A 20000-nucleotide genomic window follows, 5' to 3' on the forward strand; every position below is an offset into this window, starting at 1 on the left:
ACGTTTCTAATTTTTAGTGTGCATTTGTGAATGTATATATATATATATACGCACGCACACACACACACACACGTACATACATATAAATATATAAACATTCATGCATACATACAGACAAATACACACGTACAAACACACACACACACACACATATATATATAGTGAGAGACAGAGATTAAGATAAATACATATATATAGAGATATATATATGCATATATATAGAGATATTTAGATAGAGAGATAGATCGATCGATAGATAGATAGATAGATAGATAGATAGATAGATAGATAGATAGATAGATAGATAGATAGATAGATAGATAGATAGATATACATATATATGGTATGGCCGTTGGTATGGTCGTGAAATAGTATTATAACTTAAATAACTTAGACTATGTTGTGTCTGGGGAGAGTCATTTTCTTTTTGTGCCTTACATTTTACCGGTGAGTGTGTTAAATTATAAGGCACATAAAAGAAAATGACTCTCCCCAGACATATAAAGAATCTTGCAAACCGAATCTAAAAACGAAATATAATAAACTTAGATCGGTTTCGACTATTATCGTCCCGAGCCATGACTAACTCAATAGCACCACCTGGAAATGTCTTTTAGTTCATTATATTATTCCGGGACACCATGGACCACCCAAGCAAAGTGTTGTTATTGGTTGAGACGTATCCAGGTGTAGGCGGTTTATCCGGTATTTCTTGGAGGAAGTTGTCCAGGTACCGTTTGAAAGTTGTAGGCTCCTTTTCTACTTTAATTTCTTTCGGGATAACATCGAAAAGTGCAGGACCATTTGCAGTGAAGAAATTGTGTCGCAATGTTCTTATGTGATGTGATCTCGACCTTTGTAGGGGACGCATTGCACCGGAGCCTAGTTTTCGGTGAATTGTAAACATAATACCGATATCATTTGAATAATATTGGGGGAATATTTTCCACATGGTGCAAATAATGTATTGCTCACAGCGGCGTTGCAGAGAATAGAGCTTCAGCTGTCTAAGTCGAGCCCAATAATCAAGTCCCATCATGCCATTAATTAATTAATTATTTATTTATTTATTTATTTATTTATCTATTTATTTTTGTGATTGATCTTTGTGGCGCTTCGGTCCTTATTATTTCTTATTTTTTTGTAGGTAGATCACAAAATGGGCAGCAGTATTCGAGGTGGAGGCCTAGCGAATGTGGAGAAGAGAAGGATGATAGTTTCATGATCCCTAGATTGAAAAGTTCTGAGAACCCATGAGCACATTCTGTGAGCAACATCGACATTTTTGTTGATGTACACACATTTGTTTTCGTATTTCATGTTGTTTACTATTGGTGACGTTCTGTAATTCGAAGGCTAAAACAATGCGAAAACATTGTGACCAGCGATGTGTAACAACATCTGATAGTCTGGTCGGTCACGTGAATATATATATATATATATATATATATATATATATATAGAGAGAGAGAGAGAGAGAGAGAGAGAGAGAAGAGAGAAGTGTTTAGTAGCAGATTAATCGTAAGCACACCCTCAATCAATAACTCTGGTGTAGTCCCTGTATCGTTCTCCGATGTGTTATGGCTCATTTTCTAATATTCTTTGTTGCCATCGCAACGATGATGAGGAGGTGACCCCTTCGGTCATGAATGACCATGGGATTGCGCCTAGAAAGTTCCCCTCCCAGGCACAAGTCTGGGCAAGTTTGTTTATGGAAGACCAGCAGTCGCCCATGCATACCGGCCTCCCCTCTCCACGCCACAAGTGTTATCCAAGGGAAAGGCAAAGTCCGATACAGCTTGGCACCAGTGATGTTGCAACTCATTTCTACAGCTGAATGAACTGAAGCAACGTGAAATAAAGTGCCTTGCTCAAGAACACAACACGCAGCCCGGTCCGCAAATCGAACTCTCAACCTCACAATCGTAAGCTCGACGCTCTAACCACTGAGCCATGCACCTTCACAACGCTAATGAGCTATTAGCTTACTATCTTGTCTTACTTACCTCTTAAAGATAGTTACCTTGGTATATTAAAAACAGACAATACTTTTGGGTGGTGGGAGTCACTGTATGTTTTTTCTAGGTTTTATGGCTAAAATATGCAATGTGATACACCGTTTCGTAATACCTGTATATTCTAGAAAATGAGAAAGACGCAGTCATTGTTTCATTTTTCAGATACATACATAAATAATTTTACGTAGAGTCGGTTTTCACAGTCCTGTTAAGACCAAAAACACAACTTCCTAACTTCATTCCTTGCCGTGATATCGCATTCTGAGAGTTGCAAATCTTTGACTGCGCTTTTCTCGTTTTTCAAGTTGTGGTGCTTACGGCAGTCTGCCACTAAACGCCTATATATGTGTGTGTGTGTGTGTGTGTGTGTGTGTGTAATCAGTAACCTATAATCAGCAGCGAGCTGGCAGAAATGTTAGAACGCCGGGCGAAATGCGTAGCCGTATTTCGTCTGCCGTTACGTTCTGAGTTCAAATTCCGCCGAGGTCGACGTTGCCTGTCATCGTTTCTGGGTCGATAAATAAAGTACCAGTTTCACACTGGGGTCTATGTAATCGACTTAATCCCTTTGTCTGTCCTTGTTTGTCCCCTCTATGTTTAGCCCCTTGTGGGTAGTAAAGAAATATATAATCAGCGCATTAGCAAAGAATCATAAGTTATCGCAAAATATAAATCTGTTTTGAATGCTTCTACCCCAGATGGCACTACTACAGGGATCTTGGAATAATACCCACGGAAAGATTAAAATCGAGAGATATAGCTTATTTCTTTATTGCCCACAAGGGGCTAAACATAGAGAGGACAAACAAGGACAGACAAATGGATTAAGTCGATTATATTGACCCCAGTGCGTAACTGGTACTTAATTTATCGATCCCGAAAGGATGAAAGGCAAAGTCGACCACGGCGGAATTTGAACTCAGAACGTATCGGCAGACGAAATACGGCTACGCATTTCGCCCGGCGCGCTAACGTATCTCGAACAGTCGCTACCCACAAATTTATTTAGAACAGACCCTACAGCCGCTGTGACTACAACCACAAGTCAACTTGAGGACACTTAACTATTAAAGCAAATTTCGCGAACAGCCTTTACTTCTGGGTTATACCACTCCCGTCTTTTTCTTCTTCTTCTTCTTCTTTTTCTTCTTCTTCTTCTTCTTCTTCTTCTTCTTCTTCTTCTTCTTCTTCTTCTTCTTCTTCCCTCTCACTCCCTCTTTTTTCGGCTGCTGCTGCTTAAACCATCAAACTTCAGAACCAAATATACCTCTGTACACATAAGCGCAATTTTTCAGATCTGTTACTACCTACCCACCTTATGAACCTTCACAAAAGAAAAAAGAAAAAAAAGGAAAAGAGAGAGAGGGGGGGAGGGCAGACTACAGAAACATTTGCAAAACATTTCATTTAATTTTTTCTTCAATTTAATTGTTTTTCTTCTTTATTAATATCTACCTGTATTTTATTGTTAGTTGAAAAAGTCGAAAAAATCTGATATATATATATATATATTATATTGGTAAAAACGGTAAGATAACAAAAAGAAGAAAGAGTCTTCAATATTATGTAAATAGAGGAAATTTATCTATAAAATAATATGTGACAATCATTCAGTCACATATTATTTTACAGATACATATTATATATATATATATATATATATATATATAGATATATATATATATATATTACATATATATATATATATATACATATATACATATATACATACATATATATATATATTATATATATATATATATACATATATATATATATATATATATACTTATTATATATATATATATATATATATATATATATATATACATAATAATAATATATAATAATAATTAATATAATAATAATAATAATAGTAATAATAATAACAATAATAATAATAATAATAATAATAATAATAATAATAATAATAATATAATAATAATAGGGATATGATTCAAACTTACAAGGATAAATTCAATTTAGTAATACTAAATCAATTTCACAATATACAATATTTAATTTTTTCTATATGGTATAATTTTAATTATTCATTGTTGAATTGCTACATTGTGGTTCTTCTCTAATTTATATACATAATAAACACACAACACACACCCACAACACATACATATATTATATATATATATATATATATATATATAATATATAATATATATATATATATATAATATATATATATATATATATATACATACACTTCCGCACACACATCTGAGCAACTGCTGCTTTTCAAACGTCCTGAAGAAGGGGTCTTCACCCGAAATATACAATGTAAAACTGCAATTTTGTTCTGTTTCCTTTTCCTTTTGCAGATTACTTTGTACCTTCTCGCATTGCTCCAGCTTTACACACCAACATTCGTTACGTTTATGAACGTATTTTGCAAGATTCTTGATGTGAAATCGTGTGTTGAAACAGATATTGTTGTATTTCGGGGTACTCATTTTTTTTTCTTTGCTAAATAAACACATACACAATATATTCGTTCGTCACTCGCTGATTATTTTTTGGTATTTTATCTGATGTTCATTCTCTGGAAAATTTTCGTCACACATCTGTGACCTCTTCAGCGACACTTTCCATCCACGTGTATCCTCCTGCTCTGTCAAGTCTATTCTGTCAGAATGGACTACGCGGAACAGGCGGATACACGTGGATGGAAAGTGTCGCTGAAAAGGTCATAGATGTATGACGAAAGATTTCCAGGGAATGGACATCAGGTAAAATAATAAAAAATAATAAACGAGAGAAGAACGAATATATATGTTTATTTGGCGAGAAAAGCAAAACAGAAAATAATTCAAACGATATTGCAAAACCGAACGGATTCTTTAACAAGCCAGCAAAATAGGAACAAACTCGAAGAGGCAGCGAAACATACTCTCTCTCTTTTTACTCTTTTACTTGTTTCAGTATTTTGACTGTGGCCATGCTGGAGCACCGCCTTTAGTCGAGCAAATCGACCCCGGGACTTATTCTTTGTAAGACTGGTACTTATTCTATCGGTCTCTATTGCCGAACCGCTAAGTGACGGGGACGTAAACACACCAGCATCGGTTGTCAAGCGATGTTGGGGGGACAAACACAGACACACAAACACACACATACATATATATATATATATATATATATATACATATATACGACAGGCTTCTTTCAGTTTCCGTCTACCAAATCCACTCACAAGGCTTTGGTCGGCCCGGGACTATAGCAGAAGACACTTGCCCAAGGTGCCACGCAGTGGGACTGAACCCGGAACCATGTGGTTGGTTAGTAAGCTACTTACCACACAGCCACTCCATGCATACATCTACTCAACTGCACGCATGCTCGTGCCCGCACACAAGCTCATACACATGCGCACACACACACACACACACACATGCACAAGCACTCACATAAAATTGCAAATCTGTGGTGAATCTTTTTAAACATTTCCTCTATGTTGTTTTCTAGCAACAGGAATGGTATCCGACTGAGGCCTCTCAGTATGCAAATCAAAACTGCACGTCGCCATTCAAAGACATTTATTGAAGATTGTCAGAAATCTAAATCCGGCAGTCAGTCATTACAGAACCTCAAATCCTTAAAGCCTGCAAAATCTGTAAGTGATTCAACTTTTCAATTTTGTTTCCTCTTTTACTTGTTTCAATCATTTTTTTTTACTGTGGCCATGTTGGAGCACAATCTTTTAGTCGAAGAAATCCATAAGTCCTTTAGAAGATTTATGAATTTCTATCCAAAAGTCCTTGTTATTACATATAGATATATACGTGTGTGTGTGTGTGTGTGTGTGTGTGTGTGTGTGTGTGTGTGTGTGTGTGTGTGGTGTGTGTGTGTGTGCGTGTGAGTGTGTGTTTGTGTATCTGTGTTTGTCTCCCCAACGTCGCTTGATAACAGATGCTGGTATGTTTACGTCCCCGTAACTTATCGGTTCGACAAAAGGGACCGAAAAAATAGGTACTAGCCTTACAAAGAATAAGACCTTTTTGCTCTTCTAAATGCGGTGCTCCAGCATGGCTGCAATCGAATGACTGAAACAAATAAATGTATATATATATATAATTAAACAGCCGAAATTTGCCATGATGATTCGGTTTCTGACTGAAGATCGAAGGCTTCGAATGACTTGTCCGTTTTCCGTGTTCGTCCCTTCGTGTATTTCACGTTCTTTATATATTAATTTATTATTCCTATATATATATATATATATATATATATATATATATATATATATATATATATATATATATATATATATATATATATATACACCGACGGTATTCCACACAGTTTCTGTCTACTAAAGAAACTCAGAGACATTGATCTTCTATACTACAAGACCCTAGCTGAAGCTGGCGTACAGTGGGATCGACCATGAGAGCAGGAGGCTGCAAAGCGAATTCCTTAACTGCACAGCTATTTATTTATTTATTTATTTATTTATTTATTGACTTGTGCCGAGTCTATCTTGTTGCAAGATGCAAGCATTTGAGCAAGGTCTTTGGTGTGTCGGTAACTTCATAATTTTCATGAAATAAGTCACAAGTGCTGCTCTTCCTCCTCTTTGCAAAATCGTTAAGCAGCCATTTTGTTTTGTTGTTTATAATATAGATTTACAAAATTATATTTCAAACAATAAATTTTTATTACAGCGAATCACACAATCAATCGCTTTAAAGTATTTACCGACGTCTCTATACGTTTCTGAATCCTGTTGGTGTTGATGACTTTGTTTTCCGTGCACCCTGGTTAAACCAGTTAAATATAGGTTTTGATTTTATTGACTATACCCCACCCTACAAATTTGTGACCTTCTCTTTGTGTTGAAAATCTTTATTATAACGCCTAAACATGAGTAATATTTAGTTTAACTTATTTGATCTCCTAGATGTGAGTCAACATTTAATATTATATTAATTAGTGAATCCTGAGCAACTTATGATACATCAACCTTTAAAAAAAAATATTATTTCAGATTATATAGATCAATAATTTATAGTAGTAAATCAATGAGAATTATTGCTTACTTCAAAGTTTCAATTTATTTCATTTGTGTTGTAATATCGAGGTCAAGGCATCATCGATAATCGATCAATCATACCTTCGATTATAAAAACACAAAACGAAATGAGTAAAAAGGTTTGATTTCAAGCATTTTCTATTTTCTCCACCTTCTATTATATAATAAATGTCTTTTTGGTGTTCGTGGATGTTGATTGATTTTTTTCATATCGTTTTAAGTAAATATGACAAACGGTAAATAATAATTTGAACAATATATTACGATTTCAAAGGGACAACAAATTAGTTCTATAAATACATGCCATCTGCTGTATAAATATAAGAAAGGTAAAATGAATAAATACAGATTTGGTAGTCAGGTTCCACACCTGGACGGAAATCTAAAGGTATTTATGTTCTCACAAAGGTCAATGACTCCATGCACGTCATACATTATTTTCTGATATCTAAATAGTAGTAGCAGTAACCGTGAATTATGATGAGTTCAACCTTAAAGATCTTCTTTATGTGTACGTATTTGATATCCTAAGCAACAGAAAGGAATCTGACAGACTTCAAAATCACACCTGTTGATACATTTACATTTATCTCTGGAATGTAATAAACCTTTCTATTAAAGGCACAAGGCCTGGATTTGTGGGGAGGGGGAGGGAAATCGATCACATCGACCCCAGTACTTGACCGCTACTTATTTATCGACGATGAACAGGAAAAGTCGACCTCGGCGGAATTTGAACTCAGAACATAGCGACGGACGAAATACCTATTTCTTTACTACCCACAAGGGGCTATACACAGAGGGGACACCAAGGACAGACAAACGGATTAAGTCGATTATATCGACCCCACTGCGTAACTGGTACTTAATTTATCGACCCCGAAAGGATGAAGGGCAAAGACGACTTCGGCGGAATTTGAACTCAGAACGTAACGGCAGACGAAATACCGCTAAGCATTTCGCCCGGCATGCTAACGATTCTGCCAGCTCGCCGACTTTCTTTGGAATGTAATAATAATCCTTTGTACTATAGGCACAAGGCGAGGGATAAAGAAATAGGTATTTCGTCTGCCGCTACGTTCCGAGTTCAAATTCCGCCGAGGTCGACTTTGCCTTTCATCCTTTCGGGGTCGATTAAATAAGTACCAGTTACGCACTGGGGTCGATATAATCGACTTAATCCGTTTGTCTGTCCTTGTTTGTCCTCTCTGTGTTTCGCCCCTTGAGGGTAGTAAAGAAATAGAAATAGGTATTTCGTCTGTCATTACTTTCTGAGTACTAATTCCGCTGAGGTCGACTTTACCTTTCATCCTTTCGGAGTCGATAAATTAAGCACCAGTTGCGTACTGGGTCGATCTAATAGACTGACTACTTCCCCAATAATTTCGGGCCTTATACCTAGCGTAGAGAAGAATACGTATAAAGCGGTGAGCTGGCAGAGACGTTAGCACTCCGTTCAAAAATGCTTCTCAGTATTTTGTTTGTCTTCATGTTCTGAGTTCAAGTTCCAGCGACGTCGATTCTACTCTTCATTCTTTTTATTTTGGTCAATAAAATAAATACCAGTTGAACACTAGAATCGATGTAGTCGACTTATCCACACCTCGAAATAATTGGCTTTGTGCCGAAATTTGAAATCAGTATTATGAAAATGAATAAGGCGGCGAGCCGCCAGAATCGTTTGTGCTCCGGTCAAAAGGCTTAGCGGCATTTTGTTCATTTTCTGAGTTCAGATTCCGCTGAGGTCAACGTTGCCGTTCATCCTTTCGAGGTCAATAAACTAAATACCAGCTGAGCAGTAAAGTCGATGTCATCGACTCACCTTCTCCCCTGAATTTGCTGGCCTTGTACCAAAATTTGAAACCAAAATTATAAATATGAATATAAAGTTTGTAATTGTGCCAAGATGGAATGAGAAAAGCAGAATATCTTTAAATCCACTAATTTAAGTAAGAATGTAGAAGCTGAAATGGAAAGGGAGAAATGTAAAATTTCAGAGAAGTAAGATGATAATCTGTACGAGTCAGAAAATGGATTAGGAAGAATTCTGGCAAGATAGGTATTGTATTCCTCATTATGAGCAGGAAGTAGTTGAATTTTGAGATTTTTCTAGTTATTTGAAAGACATTTCAGATGTACTGTCGTCCCTTGTAGCTAATGTTTGTAACCATTTAAGAGTGCAGTTCTGCTTTGGTATTCTTGCTTAAAAGATTGAAAAAGGAATTCTTCGATAGTAAAAAAACAAAATCTCAGATTTGAGAAACCCACAGAGAAATCTAACGAACATATTTCGAAATAATAAAAGAAAGATTAATCAGAAATTTGAAAATAAAATAATTAGAAATGCTATCTTGTTTAACACAAAGATCGCAGATTAGAAATTCTAGAGAAATTCATAAGAGACGAAAATACATAAATTGAAAGATTGAAGACAAAGTGGGCCACAAGAATGAATGAGTGTCACAGGAGAAGATTAAACTCTGCATATACCTGGAATATTGCACGGGAACACCATCAGAAAGAGATAATATCCATAACGTACACATACGGTTCATAAAAGTTTCATAAAATATTCTAGCATTTTAAATACAGCAATGTTCAATACATATAATTAATTTAAAGAAAAAATATCTCAGAAAGAAAAAACGAAACACTGAATATGTATAAATATGAACATTGTGTAGTCATTTCAACGCATTAGCAGATCATAAAATTATAAACAAGAAAAATGATTAACTAACAACTGAAAAAAATAAATGAACGCCTGCCAAAAGAACTTAAAGGTTACAGAAATAGGTCACGCATTTTTAAAACCCACCTAAAATAAATCAATATTTGTAAACGGTGTGTGCAGAAAGAAAACGGAATTTAATATTGCTTGTATTATACCAAGAAAATACTCGTGATCCTGTCCACCATTTAGGGACTTTGAATTGGCAAGGGATTTTAAACTATTATCTCTGTTTATGAGATAATAGAATAAAATAACTAAATGAGAGAATATATATATATATATATATGTGTGTGTGTGTGTGTGTGTGTGTATGTATGTATATATGTGTGTGTGTGTATGTATGTATGTATGTATGTATGTATGTATATATGTATATATGTATGCATGTGTGTGTGTACGTATGTGTGTATGCATTTAAGCATGCAAAATAAACTAGCATCGTCTATAAAATTATTTTCAAGTAAAATTCAACATCCACACAACTACTCTGTGTCTTACACTTCTCTTTTATAGGTGATAAAATTCATGTCAATATTGCATATGAAAAGTTATAATAAACTTGAACTGGTTGTTGTTGTTGTTGATTCTCTTTCTTCCCACCTCTCGCCCTCTCTCTCTTCTCTGTATATATATATATATATATATATATATATATGCGTTTGTGTGTGTGTGTGTATTCATGTATGCAGTGGATTTAGTAGACGGAAGTTGAAAGAAGCTCGACGTGTATATGTGCCTGTGTGTAGTGTGTGTGTGTGTATCTATTTATCTATCTATCAGTATATATATATATATATATATATAATATATATATATATATATATATATATATATATATCAAAATAAGCAACAGGATATAGAGGTGATGCAGTATGACCGTTTCAAGCAGATCCATTTAACTGAACAATGCAATCATTACACCAATGCAGGTAATGTTTGCATTCTTCAATTAAATGAACTTACTTGAAACGGTCGTACTGCATCACTTCTGGATATCCTGTTGCTTATCATATATATATTATATATATATATATATATATATATATATATAATATATATATAAATGTGTGTGTGTGTGGTGTATATATATATATATATATATATATATATATATATATATATTATATATATATATATGTGTGTGTGTGTGTGTGTGTGTGTTTGTGTGTGTGTGTGTGTGTTGTGTGTGTGTGTGTGGTGTATATAAGGTTGAAAAGGAACATACGAGTCGATATATATGGGAAAAAAGTCAAGATAGAAAATGCTAAAACAATTTTTTTAAAAACATTTCAGTACCGGTTTCTGTCATTGAAACATTTTCAACTTTAAGTATGGAAAATAATTACATTTTTTTTATGCTCCAGGGCCTTACCGTGGCCCTGGGGGCAGTTCTTCTTGATATGGCCAGGCTCCAGGCACAGGTGACACTTGGGGGGGTCGTCCCTCAAGAATCACCGGATACCTAGGTCCGGCCATTCTCAAAAAGTCTGGAAATACCACACTTTCGGCTGACTGGGTCCATAGGATCAAAACATCTTTCGACCCCTCCCAGTCAACCGCAGGCAGAATATTCACACCGAGAAGCTTGGTGCTACTGCCACCCAGACCCCGGCGGATAGTCTCCTCTATCCTCTCGTGCTCAATTCCGGGAGGCAGCCCACACACCCAAGCTCTCTTTAATTTCCGCCCACCGTAGGTGGGGAGAAGCAAAATCTTCTGCCCTCCCATCGGCTGGCACGCAAACCCTTTTGCCTCCGCAGGGGTGTCAAAGAGAACACACACAGTTCCGTACTTTACACCCCTGCGAATGAATCGAAAAGTTGGCAGGTACTTTGCCAACTCTTCGTCAATGTCCGACTGAGAGAACTCAGCGATGGCTTCAAGGACCCTAGAGTAGGTCCTTAACACCACCGTTCTCTCAGTATAATTCTTTAGCCAATCTTTGGGGGCCACAATTTGCCACTGCAAAGCGGTATTTTTTGTTGCCATATCCAAAAATGAAATAAAAATAAAATGTTCCAAAAAAAGTCCAAAAATATTCAAATAAAAAGTCAACAATGTAACACAAAGAAAAAACGGAAAGACAGACGTGAGAAAACGGAATGAAGGAAGACAGTTCGACTGGCAACACAATTCTGTTTCTCAGGTAATCCACAAGTTCGCAGCACAAAAATTAAATTCTCCGCCGTCCTAGTACTCCTTGCCTGAATGGTAAATCCAAAGGTACGAACACAGCAAAAAACAGGCAAAAATTTTCCTGCCGGGAATACGCCTCCCAAAAACACTATTCTTACTAGAAAGTGAGTCCTTTGGCAGAACCTCAGGCAGGCAAACGTCTGGGACAGAGGGGACTCAATTACTCAACAAAAATTATTAATTGTAGAACAATAAACTCCACTAATCCCCCCAAAATAAAACAAACGCCTACCTGTAGTCGTGCTTCAAAATGTTTAATTTTCACGTTGCAAAACGTGACTTCTAAGCTGCATGAAAAATGCGAACTCTTCAGTCAATGAGGTAAGCAAGCTACTTACCACACAGCCTAACAATGAAAAAATACATTTGATTCATTAGAGAACTCCCGACTCTTTTTAATACTTCTAGATTAGTCTATAGGTCTTGGTTCATCAAATAACACAAATCATTTTTAACCTTGGAACTGATAAGATCGGTTACTCGGTTAACCATAGAGTATAAATGACTGAGGTTACAAAATTCCACCTGAATGGGACCCCGCTCCGTTCAGTGCCAGAAACTTTGAAGGGAGGAAACGAGCTGATTACACCGATCTCAGTATTTGGCTGGTACTTTATTTTATCGACCTTGAAGAGATGAAAGGCAAAGTTGACCACGGCGGTATTTGAACTCAAAATGTAAAGAACCGAAAGAAATACCTTCCAGTATTTTATCCTACGCTCTAACCAATCAACTAGCTCGCTGTCTTCCTGGTTAATTCACATTATGCTAATTAAATCATATAATTATCACGGTTCTTTATATTGTCCATTGTTTATTATATGGGATGTGAGTTCAATATTACTCCTGGATAAGTTACAAAATATAAACCAGATAAATTTTGGCGTAGCAATGAGAGAAGATTCCAACGTATTCGAATTGTTTTCCAAACAGCCTTCCATTAAAAAAATTATTATTACGTAATATCAAACTTATGAATTAACTTAATATATTCTACACACTCACACACACACACACACGCACACCAAATTTAAATCTCCACTTCAATATCTCAATTATGAAATGTCAAGTATAAATTTTATTTATTTGTCTGTTTATTTATTTATTTGCTCATTATAGAACATAGCAAATGATATGGAACTAATTGAAGTTCTATTATTATATTTTAAATCGAATTTTTTAAGGCTCAAATTTGAAACTAATCATTTCTCCATCGCTTCACACATGAACAAAAGCATTTCACATGTAATGAAGGACATAGAGTATAATTGGGGAGTGTTGACTTCGAAGATGCTTAGCAATAACAATGGTTCGTGCAGTCCCAAATTGATTACAGAATGCAGATCGAGCTAAAGGTCATCTGAAAGATTTAAATTTATGATAACTGCCCAAACTCGAAATATAACTCAGAAAAATAAAATAATAATTGATAGTTTGAATTAAATTCATTTTAATCTTCAATTCATTTAAATATATATGTATTATGTGATGGCCCTGTAAAATATTTTACTAAAAAGAGGAACTCTTACACACACCAGTTCAATATATGTAGCACTACCGTATCCGGTCCGCAATAGGCAAACAAAATTATCTTAAATGCAAAAACTCAGCCTCAATGTTAACGTTAACTTTCGTGGCGCAACATCCCGTAGTTATTCAGTTTATGTCCTTCATCACCTGTTTACAGTGGAGTGACTTTTATCGTGTGCAGTGATTAAGAACTGATTAGTTGCATATTTGAATCTTGTACTTCTAAGCAGAACTTACAAATCGATTTTGAAATATAAAATAATTAAAACTCTTGCTTGAGTTATAATTCTGAACGTTCGATAACGAGCGAGAAAAAGAAAAAAAAAATTGTGTTATCAATATTTTTAATTGACAGAAGATTCTAATATCGAAGTAGAGATTTAAAAGGGAGGGCAGCTTACTAATTAAAATAGATAAAGTTATGAATCACACTTCGTAATCTTCGTAAATAGTCTCTGTCCATAATAATTGTATTTGACTGCTGATGTATGCGTGATTTGCATAAGTGTTGGGATGGACGAGTGGTTAGGAATTCCGTTTCATAATCACGATGTTCCGGGTACGATCTGACTGCGAAGCATCTTGGGTAAATATCTCCTGCTTTAATCTCAGGCCAAAATGTGTCTTGTGAGTGAAACTGAATCGATGGAAACTGTGAGGAAGCCTGATGGATGGACTCCATCTTTGTTACAATGGGCCTGTTTTGTCACGTGATATGTCGCATTGATTCTTCCTTACGCTTGCAGTAAAAGCAAGCGTCGCTGTCGAAGACTCGACCCCTTACACGCTAATATAAGAAACAAATTGATAAAGTGATCGAGAAACTACTAGAATATTGAACGTTGAAAGAGAGATGAGACTATTTCCTGTGCGTGTGAGGATCATCAAACGAGATTAATCATTTGGTAGGAATTAAGTGGAATGATCGGATCGTTCGCATCCAGATCGTGCTGAGTCTCTTGTTAATATTTATTTATATCACTTACTTCAAAAAGTGCTTTAATTACAAAATATCAATCGATAATCTTTGCACATTGGTTGTTTCAGATGAGTTCGTCATCATCGCCGGACTCGGAAAATATAATAGATTTACATGGAAAAAACTTGCAGAAAATTGAGAAAATCACCACGGTAATACATTTAATAAAATATTCTTATTATAAAGTTCTTTATTCACTGTATAACGTTTAAATAATTATATAGGCCCTTGTCTATTACAGAGTACTTTTAGGTCTGTTTCCGTACTTGTGAACACGCAGAGTGTATAGTAACCGAGAAACCACTATAACTAGGCGCCTAGTTATAACAGCGAGCAGCATTATTTGGGTGCAGTGTTATTCATAGATAAGGGAGCTGGAAGATATACGTGTACTAGTTCCAGGTACTAGATATTTTGGATTTAAGGCAAGTGGTTCGGGTCCTTATTTGTATAAATTAATCTTTAATATCATTTTACGAAAACATTGATATTCATTTCTTTACTGCCCATAAGGGGTTATACACAGAGGGGACAAACAAGGACGGACAAACAGATTAAGTCGATTACATCGACCCCAGTGCATAACTGGCACTTATTTAATCGATCCCGAAAGGATGAAAGGCAAAGTCGACCTCGGCGGAATTTGAACTCAGAACGTAAAGACAGACGGAATACTGCTAAGCATTTCGTCCGGCGTGCTAACGTTTCTGCTAGCTCGCCGCCTTCCTAAAATAACTATTTCTTTACTACCCACAAGGGGTTAAACATAGAGTGGACAAAGAAGGACAGTCAAACGGATTAAGTCGATTACATCGACCCCAGTGCGCAACTGGTACTTAATTTATCGACTCCGAAAGGATGAAAGGCAAAGTCGACCTCGGCGGAATTTGAACGCACAACGTAACGGCAGACGAAAAACCGCGAAGCATTTCGCACGGTGGGCTTAACGTTTCTGCCAGCTCGCCGCCTTCAAATATTGATATTCCTTAATGAAAGGGAAATAGCGTTTCAATAAATTCGCTCATCAGGAAACCTGAAAGAAGTAACGACTGACAAATAGACAAACTGAACGAGGGACAGACTGACAAGCAAATACACAGACACTTTTGTAGCATCGTGACCTGGTCTCAAGTCTAAATCTTTATATATAAAAGTAAGGTTGTGTGCTGTCTGTCTCCTACGATTTAGATTCCTAACTACTCCCACATTTTGCGGTGCAGTTTAACCAAAACCGGGTATCTTATAGTCGTGATTCTTATCGAGCCCTTCTGGGTATTAGCGCGCGTCTATGATGAGTCTACGATAAAAAAAAAATTACCATCAATTTTTCCCATTTTAATGCATTTTTGGCATATTTAAGGGAAGTAACTCTCTAAAGATTTATTATTAAATCTCAGAACGTAAAAAGCTACAGTAACACCCCCCTTTGTGGTTAGCCTTATTGAGATGGCTATTATACTTTTATACTTTACATCTCTTAAAATGCTTATATAGTTATTTCCCTTACAAACCCGAGCAACGCCGGGCGATACTGCTAGTATATTATAATGTACTACTTTCTGTTGTTCCATTCTAAGAGATGTAGATTCTTTCCTTTCCTCCGTCAATTTCAGAGGCTATGGAAAATGTCATGGGCATTCCCTGTCTTCCTCTGACTAAGCCAGTTACAAACAGATTAGCGAAGTAATAAAGCCCTTAACCAGAGATATTGTTCTCTTTGCTAACAACCCGATAAAGAAAGAAAAACAAGACAAAATTAAGCTACAGTGTTATTTGTTACTAGCAGTATCGCCCGGCGTTGCTCGGGTTTGTAAGGGAAATAACTATATAAGCATTTTTAGAGATGTAAAGTATAATAGCCATCTCAATATGGCTAACCACAAAGTGGGGGGGGTGTTATTGTAGCTTTTTACGTTCTGAGATTTAATAATAAATTTTTAGAGAGTTACTTCCCTGATATATGCCAAAAATGCATTAAAAATGGGAAAAAATTGATGGTAAATTTTTTTAAATCGTAGACTCATCGTAGACGCGCGCTAATACCCAGAAGGGCTCGATATGAATCACGACTATAAGATACCCGGTTTTGGTTAAACTGCACCGCAAAATGTGGGAGTAGTTAGGAATCTAAATCGTAGGAGACAGACAGCACACAACCTCTCTTTTATATATAAAGATATGACAGGTAACTTTGGAAGTATAATTTTGCCACCATGGGTAACAACAGGAAATATGGAATACGTTCAGTAATTATGATTTAACTTTTATCAAATATCTTGGTGCTTATACAGAAAAAACAAGGATGAAATGAATACATATCGTCGAAAATAAAATATTTCCTAATTGTATAACTCCCCACCCCAAACCTCCTTCTGTCAACAAGCCAAGTATGTGCACTCATCTTGTATCTTGTACCTCTTATGTTAACTCTTTCTGTATCTTCATTTTATTCTCTCTGTATACAATGAGAGCGTAACTGGAGAAATCAACCTACTACATGAAACTTCATTTATCGCTGATTCATTCACCACTGATCCGGAAGAACACAGTACGCTCAACTGTGAACCATGTTATGATTATCACGGATTGGTCTTTTATAACAAGTATTGTGCGGACTGTCGAAGATTCTGCCTATACCATATAAACGCACCTTAGTGACACCCCCCCCACACACACACACACACATATACACAATCCTCAGCTAACAAGAAATCACCGACTATCGCTTGTGCTTACATGAACGTGTAGCGAGTCTGCGTATTTCTTTATATAGACTTTCGCACTCGTACCTATTAACATCGGACCAGTGAATAGAGAAGCTATGAAGGTGCCTCATCCACACAAGTGACTCAGACGAGTATATTTTGATCAAAAAGATACATGACGGTGGGTGCTTTGCAGCTTTAGGAATTGAGTTTGCTGTCGATAAATCAACCATTAAACGTTAGCACGTATTTCGTCTGTCTTCATGTTCTGAGTTCAAATTCCGTCCTGGTCGAATTTGTTTTTCATCGTTTCGGGGTTGATAAATTAAGTACCTATTTCTTTATTACCCACAAGGGGCTAAACGCAGAGGGGACAAACAAGGACAGACATAGGTATTAAGTCGATTACATCGACCCAGTGCGTAACTGGTACTTAATTTATCGACCCCGAAAGGATGAAAGGCAATGTCGACCTCGGCGGAATTTGAACTCACAACGTAACGCAGACGAAATACCGCTAAGCATTTCACCCGGCATGCTAACGCCTTAATTAAGTACCAGTTGCATGCTGGGGTTGATCTAATCAGCTGGCCCCCCTCTCCCTAAATTTCGGGCCTTGTACTTAGAGTAGAAAAGAAAAGAATAAACCAACCATTTATTCCATTTAAAAATGCATGTGGTGATTCACGTATCGCTGTTTTTATTATAATTTTACCTACGCATCGTGATAAACGAGGATAGATATATTATTATATACAGATACTGATAATTGATATTGTTAAATTAATATTTTCTACAGGAGCAGCGCCCCAGCGTACTAGATCTATCGTGTAACAACATAGAGAAAATCGAAAACTTGAAAAATCTGGAAGTAAGTATGTGTAGTTAGCGTTTAATTATTAATTAAGAACAAATGACTACTAACCATTATGATGCTTTATTAAACTAAAGGTACAACGATTCTTAATAATGTGGGAGGAGTTTGCGTATATATTTATTGAGCGCGCGCATACATATTACACACATAAACCCACTCACACGTACGCACACACACACACACACACACGTATTTATATGCAAGTGAGTGGACAGACGAAAGAAAGAGGCACCCAACTCATTTTATAAGAGTGACATATATATTTACGAAAGGATGCTAAACATTTCCTGGCTTTGGGTAAAAGAAAATACAGGAGTATCAGTTAATTAGGATTTTATTCAACATACTTCCCTTTCAAATTCACACACTTATTGTAGCAGTCTTTCGGTTTATGTAAGCCCTGTAAAAGAACTTGGATGTTTGGGCCTCTAACCAGGCCTTTCAGGTTATCCATAAAGCCAGGAATTTTTCAGTACCCTTCGTATTTAAAATAGTTTGATTCAGCACCATGCACCTTAAATTTTTTAGGCATTTTTATAGAAACCTAGCTCGTAGGATACAGCAGCCAAATTGAGAGGTTCAAGAAGTCTAAGGTGGCTACCGGGAAATAGTATGCTATTGGTTAAGATAGGTCATGCGGTGTTATCAGAAATGGAATTGAAATTTCAGCGACATCAAATCCATTTAAGAAGAGATCCCAATATGAATTTCATGAACCTGGTGGCGTCTCGTTGCCTAGCTGGTCTTCGAAGGGACTTGAGCAACATCGACGCGGCGGGGCAGTTTGTGTGTGGCGAGCTGGTAGAATCGTTAGCACGCCGGGCGAAGTGCTTAGTAGTATTTCGTCTGCTGTTACGTTCTGAGTTCAAATTCCGCCGAGGTCGACTTTGCCTTTCATCCTTTCGGGGTCGATTAAATAAGTACCAGTTACGCACTGGGGTCAATATAATTGACTTAATCCGTTTGTCCCCGCTGTGTTAAGCCCCTTGTGGGTAGTAAATAAATAGTAAACATATATAAGGAGATTTTAGGACTATCATTTTTACTTGTTGCAAAATCTGCGACTGTGTGTGTTCGTTTGAAATTTATATATTTCGAGCAGTAGCGAGTTACAGCCATCTCTAGCAGACGATATCTCCAGTACTGAGGAATGGCAGAAATAGCACGAAACCAGAACTGGCCTACTGGTCATGTCGCTAGAAGGTAGTAGGGGTTAGCTCCCCTGCAAGCAATTCATCGGATGCAGCTGTGCATTGTTAACCAGGTAGTGGAGATGTTCTCTTGGAGTTAAAAATTCGCAGTAGAGTCTGTTCTAACGAACAAGCATGTTAAAGTAGCTACGAATATTACTTGTCAGTACAACTGCTGCGTTGGTCGCTTAAGGAGACTTTAAAACTAGCATTTTTGCTTAGACACACACACACACACACACACATATATATATATATATGTATGTATGTATGTATATATATGTATGTATGTGTATATATATATGCCAAAACAACTCTTTTATGGAGAGTTAGCTAAAGGAGAACGACCTCCACGTAAACCAAAAGAGAGGTATAAGGACTTGCTGAAGGCTTCCTTAAGAGATGCTTGCATCTCTCCTGACACACAGGAAGGCATAGCTATTTATCGTAGCAGGTGGAGAAGGATTGTGCATGAGGGGACAGCCACGTTTGAGAAATCTCGAGTTGCACATGAGAAAGAAAGGAGGGCTGTCAGGAAGGGCATCGCTGTTACACTTCCAGAAGGGAAGGGTCTTCCTTTGATTCTGACATGCAATGTCTGTGCAAGACCCTGCCTCAGTAAAGCTGGACTCATGAGTCATCTTCGTAGTCACAAAACGAGACAGATAAGTGACAACCTGGCCACTGGTGGTAGTGTAACACACCATACTAATCATATCTGTCG

The 20000-nt window shown here is 36.7% G+C and overlaps 1 protein-coding gene across 1 annotated transcript in view; it reads left to right on the plus strand.

Moving 5' to 3' along the window:
* Positions 1–20000, plus strand: part of LOC115213299 (protein phosphatase 1 regulatory subunit 7-like) — a 73492-nt gene that overhangs the window by 1817 nt on the left and 51675 nt on the right. The window contains exons 2-4 of the mRNA XM_036504179.1: positions 5499–5646; positions 14573–14656; positions 18009–18080. Coding sequence (XP_036360072.1) covers positions 5499–5646; positions 14573–14656; positions 18009–18080 — 304 coding nt within the window. The remainder of the gene's footprint in view (positions 1–5498; positions 5647–14572; positions 14657–18008; positions 18081–20000) is intronic.

The sequence above is a fragment of the Octopus sinensis genome, linkage group LG6, assembly GCF_006345805.1.
Source record: "Octopus sinensis linkage group LG6, ASM634580v1, whole genome shotgun sequence".
Classification (NCBI taxonomy): Eukaryota; Metazoa; Mollusca; class Cephalopoda; order Octopoda; family Octopodidae; genus Octopus; species Octopus sinensis.